The sequence below is a fragment of the Myripristis murdjan genome, chromosome 20, assembly GCF_902150065.1.
Source record: "Myripristis murdjan chromosome 20, fMyrMur1.1, whole genome shotgun sequence".
Lineage (NCBI taxonomy): Eukaryota > Metazoa > Chordata > Actinopteri > Holocentriformes > Holocentridae > Myripristis > Myripristis murdjan.
The window spans coordinates 3488628-3496127 of NC_043999.1; the positions used below are offsets into that span (position 1 = coordinate 3488628).

Consider the following 7500-nt stretch of genomic DNA (forward strand, 5'->3'; position numbering starts at 1 on the left):
GAGACACGGCGCCGCGGTTTAAAACCAAAAACACTCAACACGTCTCTGCTGCAGCAGGTGGACAGGTCAGAGCAGGGCACCAGACTCCACTCAAACATGTTGTACTTTAATGTTTCAGCCCTCATCAGCACACACACACACACACACACACACACACACACACATCACAGACCGATGCTCGAGAGCTTTTCTCTAACATTAGCTGGGTTTCCATCCACCTATTTTTATTCACATTTTCAGAAATTGCGAAAAAAAAAAAAAAAAAAAAAAAACTTGGATGGAAACGGCAGGAATTCGAAAAACGGCCGAAAATTCACAAAAAAGTTTTTCCGCTTGGAGGGGGTGGATTTCTCAGCGTATCGATAAAAGAAAATGCGACTTCCTGCTGTAGAAACAGGTTTTGTGAATAAACAATGACTGGACCGGATACCACGTCACACTTCTACGCTACAGTCTTCTTCTTCTTATTATTATTATTATTAGTCTCTTATTCCTTATTTAGGATGGTCGGTACAAGGTTAGCGCTGCCAAAATAGTAAGCAGACTTCTCCCAAGAGCCGACAAGTTCAGCAGGAATCTGTCCCTGATCAGCTGTTGAGTGTCAGCTGAGTGTTTGTTGTTGTTCAGTCGACACGCAGACGCTGTCTTATGATGTCATCTCACGGCGCACTCTCCTCTCAATAATCGCAAAACAAAACTAATGGAAACAGGCATAAATTTGCATTTTCTTTTGCGCATTTTGACAAAATTCGCTCAAAAATTTCGATAGATTTGGAGGGAAACCCAGCTATTGAGACGTGCTGAAAAATCCCCCATGCAAGTGATTCACCGAGCGACACGTCATTTAAATAAAATAACTGCTAACTGCTCGCTGCTGCCCTCTACAGAGTGGAAACAGAACGCAAATCAAATCAAACGTTAAACTGGCATTTGGCTGAGATAAGAGCTGCTTAGTGATGACGAGTGGATCCTAAACTTGTGTGTGTGTGTGTGTGTGTGTGTGTGTGTGTGTGTGCATGTGTTGTTGTTGCACCTTTGAGGCTGTTGTGCGTTTTCTCCTCTGTAAGCTCCGCCTCTTCCTCGTTTATCTCAGTGTTGGCTCCTCCCCCTTCTCGCTGCTCCTCTGTGGAGTTTTCCATCACTGCAGGACGAACACACACACACACACACACGTTTAGATGTTTGTCTCGTTTACACAAACTTTATTAAAAACAGGGCAGGAAACTCCTTGGGCCACGTGCTCCGACACAGCGTCACACCAGACTCCATTTCAAAATCGTTCAGTTTTGCATTTCCTGTCCATCCAGCGTGCAACGCAGCTCACGGCCTTTTCTGAAACTCTACATCTCTTTGAAAAAAAAAAATCACCATGCAAATGATTCACCTGGCAGCCCGTCATTTCAATAAAATTTAGTTTTTAGAACGGCCGCCGCCTGCTCAGCGGACAGGAAATAAAAGGCAAAACAATTCAGAACTTAAAATTTTTACTGAAATAAAAGAAGTGATCAGACGGCAGGATTCATGACACCTGCTCTACCAGGCAGGTACGTTCAGCTGCCACACTTCTGAATGGAGTCTTGTGTTATGAAAACATCCTGCGGCTCGTTTGCTAAAGGAGCACGGAGCGCCTGCAGGATTCAGACAGACGCTTTAATTTTTTCACTTCGGTCAGGAAGTGAATTCAACACCCGACATTAAAGTGAACACACAGGAACAGAGGGCGAAAGCTGGAAAAATGATTAGAATCGGGGGGAAAAAAAGCGATGAGAAGGAAGATATTTAGTAAAGCAAACAGGATTTTAAATATTTCACTTATGCATTTATTCAGATTTAAGATGTTTTAGTGCTGTTTTCACTTTAGAAGACTTTCAAACTCAACGCTGAGAGAATCACATCAGCCACGTGCTGCGTTTTCTTCTTTTTCAGGTTTAGCTGCATGTTGTTGACAGCCGAGCCGCAGTGCAGAGGAAGGGGAGCTGAGGATTTGAGGAAGGAGAAGAAGAAGAAGAAGAAGAAGCAGGGAGGACGAGGCAGCGGCGACCTTGGGTGTAAAAAAGGGGCGAGACGGTTTTGGCCGAGCGCCGACTGGACCAGAGGGGACGCAAGTTTGGTTTTATGCTGCTGACACCTGTCTGTCTGCACTGGGCGAGAGACACAGAGAGAGACAGAGAGAGAGAGAGAGAGAGAGAGAGAGCTGACCCACGCGACTGTAACTGAGCAGCTGTTTTTGTTTTCTAAAAGCAGTTTCTCTTTTCCATCCGTGCATTTTTTCCTCCATTGAAAGATAAAAAAATTAAAAATATAAAAAATATAAAAAAAAAAATAAAAAAAAAGTTTATCACCTTTATTTTGTCATCATTTCTCATTTCTCCCACTTCAAAGAATTAAAAAAAAAAATCACACACTTTATTTTTTTTTTTTTTTCACAGCCACTGAAGCAGGTTTTTTTTTTTTTTTTTTTATTTTGACTGCTGCTGAGGTGAAATGCGTGCCAGCTCACAGCTCTCGTGGTCGGGCAGGATGTTTGAGCGCCGTTCCATCGGTGGATTTGGGAGAGGAGCACATGGAGGGGGAGAAGATGCAGAGGAGGGAGCAGCAGAAAAGAGAAAACAGGCCTTGTTCAGAGCCAAGAGGAGAACAGAGGTAATTACTGTTTCCTGTTTGGCAGCCCCCACAGGAAGTCGCTCTCCAGAGCCGGCCACTTCCTCCTCCACTGGCTCCCTCTCTCTCTCTCTCTCTCTCTGTGTGTGTGTGTGTGTGTGTGTGTGTGTTTCACATTCCAAGTCAGCACAGCAGAGGAAAATAAAAGGCGTGGGGGGGAAGAGAAGGAAAAAAGTGGTGGATGTGAGCAGAGACAGAAAGATGAGACCAGAGCTGCAGCGGATTTGTTTTTATTTAGTCGATTTTTCTTTTCTTTTTTTCTTTTTTTAGCTTTCCTCAGTCATGTAGTGTATAAACTTTTCAAAATAAAGTCAAAATGCTACCGACAATTATTTTTATTGCTGGTTAGAATTTTTTGATGCATCTTTTAGTGAAAACTAAGTCTGATGGGAAGTGATCAGAGTCCAAAATAAACCCCAAATATTAATTTTACTAAAACATAAAGAAGGAAAAGGACGATGGTTGGAGGTTTTATTTGATAAATGAGTAAAACTATTCATTGACTATCATTCATTTTCTGTCCGTCAGCTAATCAATAGATTGACTTACCAACAAACATAAAAAAATAGATGCTGTCCTGAAGAAAGAGAAAGGAAAGAAAAGCGACGAAAAGATGGAGAGTAAAACCATCTCAACTAAAGAGCACAGGAACAGCTGACGGCAACAAAATCTCTACATACATTTGGGGGGAAAAGATAATAAAAAATAATATAATATTTTATTTTATATTAACTTTATAATATTTATATAATATTTTAATAATAATATAATATTTCTAAAAATATTACAAAATTTTCAAAAAATCTGGACTGCAGGTCTCACAGCTAATACGAATGTAAAACTATAAATGAGCAGAATAAAAAAAATTTAATTAGGAAATTAAATGTTGTTAAGTAAAGCTGTGTTTTAACAGAGTTGTATAGTTTTATTTTTCACTGAGGACTTTCCCACGTTTTTTTAATACACAAAACTCCTGTCATGCATTTATTTATATTTGATCATTTATTATAATATTTAGACATGCTGATATTTATTTAGAAACACAACAGCAGCACCGGGATGAAGCTCGTCCTGTTATTTATATTTTTATCTTTTAAAGGTTTTTTCAAGTGATGGGAATGAAGCCCAAATGTACACAAAACTAGATTTTTTTATTCGATGACATCTGCATGTTGAATCTGATCACATGTCAGTTTGAACTGGCCACTTTTGAACGGAAATATTCAGCTCATCAGGATAAAAAAGAAAGAAGAAGAAGAGGAAGAGAGTGGAGCGAGAGGACGAGTGGAGTGACTGGTGACAACTGGCAGTGTGTGTGTGTGTGTGTGTGTGTGTGTGTGTGTGTGTGCACCTGCCACGGCCATGTTACAGTGTGTCGTGTCAGACTACTGAGACATGGAGGTCAGTGGAAACACACACACACACACACACACACACACATACACACACACACAATCTGTAGCTGAGCCCTGGATTGGTTTTTACATTAGGGCCAGCATCATTTGTCTTCAGCTCTCTCTCTCTCTCTGACACACACACACACACACACACACACACACACACACACACACACACACACACACACACACACAGACAGGCTGTGACTGGCTGATGGAGCGCTGAGGCAGCACTTTTTACATGCTGCTAAAACGAATGGCAACAGATGGCTGGAAGGAGAGAGAGAGAGAGAGAGAGAGGATGAGTGTGTGCTGGTAGGGAAGGTGGCGAGGAGACAAGGAAGGAAGAGAGGATGGAGGATGGAGGGCGAGGACAGAGGAAGGAGGGAAGGAAAGACGAGTTCCAGAAGTATCTTCATTTTTCAGTTCCTCAATTTGAATGATTTTTAATTCGAATGGCATCAAAACTGTGTGTCTCAGGAGGATTAACGCAGCAGGACCTGGAGCTCTGTGATTGGCTGTTTCCTGAAGCAGTGCACTGTGGGACATGTAGTCCACTTCAGTCTGGTACCTGTGACTTTGCTCTAACTCCAGTGAAGCCGAGTTATTTCAACACAGTCGTTCTTTGTTTGTGCTGATGATTCATTCAGGCGACTTTCGTCTCTGCCCCGTTTTACACGGAAGTCAAAACTCATATTTATCTTATTTCTGTCCTGACCTTTGACCTCTGACCCGGCTGATCTGTGAGCTTATTGCGCTGCTGATGTCACGGTGACATCACTGCAGGTCAAACAAACTGAAGTGGACTCCTCCTGATCGGTATCTGCTGATCGATCAGGACCAGAGAACACACTTCACACCCTGCCTCAGCACCCATGACACACACACACACACACACACACACACACACACACACACACATCTAGGCATGCACACACAAACACACAGACATGCTGAAATGTGTGTGTGTGTGTGTGTGTGTGTGTGTGTGTGGGGTGGCTGATGTTACTACATCTGTTCCCGGTCATCATTCTCACTCTGGCTTTGACACTCCCTGCTGACACACACACACACACACACACACACACACACACACACACACACACACACACAGCCATGACATCCTGACGTTCTTGCACATCCTTGCGAGAAAAAAAAAAAAAAAAAAAAAAAACAGGTCACCATGTTGGAGCCGGGGAGTAACTCTGTGTGTGTGTGTGTGTGTGTGTGTGTGTGTGTGTGTGTGTGTGTGTGTGTGTGTGTGTGTGTGTGATGGAAAAGTTGTCTTTCTGTGCCAAAGTGCTGCAAACAAAGAATGCTGCTGCGTCCATTTCTCTCTCTCTCTGTCTCTCTCTCTCTCTCTCCTCTTTTTTCACTCTTCCTCTCCTCCCTCGCTGTTTTCACTCCAGCTCTCTTTCGCCTCATCCCTTAATGAAGTCATTTCACTTCTCTCCCCCTCTCTCGTTCTTTTTCAACTCATTTAAATCACTTTGAACACATCAGGGAACTAAATATTAGGGAACATGACAGACAACCAATCAGTAGGAGCGTGGGCAACTTAATAGGACAGCAGGGAACATAATAGAAGAAATGCTGGGCGTTTAACAGGCTAGTAAGGAATGGTAGAATAGTTGGATCTTATTAGGGAACTTAATCAGAGGATAGTTAGTAAGGAACTTCACATTAAAATAGCTGGGAACGTGATGGAGTAGTAGGGAACTTAATGTTTATATAGTAAGGAACTCTAAAAGATAGTAGGGAACTGGGTAGCAGGTAGAAATAATATCTTCCCAGGACAGAAGTAAACATTGGGGAACATCATTTTTAGGGATCTCGATATTAGAACAACAGGAAACTTAACGTGGTAGTGAGCATGTTATTAGGGAACTTAATAAACGTAGTTGGAAGCCTAACAGGATAGTGGAAAACTTCTGAGTATGAAAAGGGAACTTAAAACAGTATTTAATGGGAGAAGAGGACATAATAGTAGCGCAGTACAAAACTTAACAGGATAGTTGGGAACTTATTAGGGATCTTGTTAGGAAACTAAATAGTGGCATAGTAACTCTGTAAGGTACTTAACAGGATAGAAGAGAACTTAACAGTAAGATGGTAGGGAACATAATGGGGCAGTAGGGAACTTAATGTTTAAATAGTAGTAATAGGCAGAAGTAGTAACCACCAGTAGTAATGTTTACCACTATGTTATTAGGAGACCTAACAGTAGGATAGTAAACTTATTGGGTCACTTAACAGGATAGTGGAGAACTTATGAGTGTGATAGCAGGGGTATGAGGAGAGTAGAGAACATAACGGTGTAACAGTAGGAAACTTAATTTAAAAATAAGGAACTTATTAGGGATATTACTAGGCAACTTAATCATTGAATAGTAACTTAGTAGGGAACTTGACAGGATAGCAGAGAAGGTAAAAGTAAGAAAGTAGGGAACGTAATGGGTAGTAGGGAAGTTAGTGTTTAAATCCTAAGGAACTCAGCAGAACAGTAGGGAACTTGGTAGCAGGTAGAAATATTACCTTAACAGGACAATAGTCAGAAAATAATTTTTAGGGCACTTAACATGAGAACAGCAGGAAACTTAAAAAGGTAGTGGTGATGTTATTAGGGAACTTAACAGTAGGATAGTAAACTTAGTAGGGAACATAACAGGATAGTAGAGAACTTCTGAGTGTGATAGGAGGGAACCTAATAGGATATTTAATAGGAGGACAGTATAGAATATAATGGTAGAACAGTAGGAAACTTAATAGGATAGTAGGGAACTTACTAGGGAACTTAATAGTGGGATAGCAAACTTGGTAGGGAACTTAACTGGAGGATTGTAACATTTCCTGTATAATTCACCGGCAGTGAGTGATTAACTTTTGTTTCGGTGCAGAAATTTGCCATTTGCACATGAAGATGACATCTCCAAACTGCACTGACCTCTCTCCTGACCTGGCAGCCTCAGCTGAGCACACACACACACACACACAAACACACACACACACACACACACACACTACAGGGTGGGAAAATACCACCATGTCCTGTCAAACCCATTTAAATCTATCTCCAGTCTGCGGCTGGTAAAATGCCGGCGGTACCAGACAGCCTGACATGCGAGCAGAAATCGTTTGGATGTTGTTTAAAATTCAAAATATTCAATCTAATATTTAAAGCAGGTTATGCGGGGCGGCCGTGGGGGAAAAAGGTTCAGCTGCCGGTCTTAGTCTGTTTCTCCTCTGCAGTCCCACAGAGGTCAGCAACTTTACAACACGGCCCTCCTACTGTGTGTGTGTGTGAGTGTGAGTGTGTGTGTGAGTGTGTGTGTGTAACACCTGTGTGAAGACGTAACCCAGTGACAGGACAGTCATCACAGGGGAGGCAGGGTGGGGGAGGATAGAGGGATGAATAGATGGAGAGAGAGCTGAGGAGGAGGAG

General features: G+C 42.1%; 1 protein-coding gene and 1 long non-coding RNA gene across 3 annotated transcripts in view; one reads left to right on the forward strand and one right to left on the reverse strand.

Moving 5' to 3' along the window:
• Positions 1-4614, forward strand: part of LOC115379068 (uncharacterized) — an 18923-nt gene extending 14309 nt beyond the window's left edge. The window contains exons 2-3 of the long non-coding RNA XR_003930189.1: positions 639-643; positions 4553-4614. This is a non-coding gene — a long non-coding RNA (uncharacterized LOC115379068). The remainder of the gene's footprint in view (positions 1-638; positions 644-4552) is intronic.
• The window catches only part of rreb1a (ras responsive element binding protein 1a), an 89634-nt gene that overhangs the window by 36348 nt on the left and 45786 nt on the right, over positions 1-7500 (reverse strand). For both annotated transcript variants that reach the window (XM_030079737.1, XM_030079738.1), the window contains exon 2: positions 1034-1141. In XM_030079737.1, coding sequence (XP_029935597.1) covers positions 1034-1141 — 108 coding nt within the window. The remainder of the gene's footprint in view (positions 1-1033; positions 1142-7500) is intronic.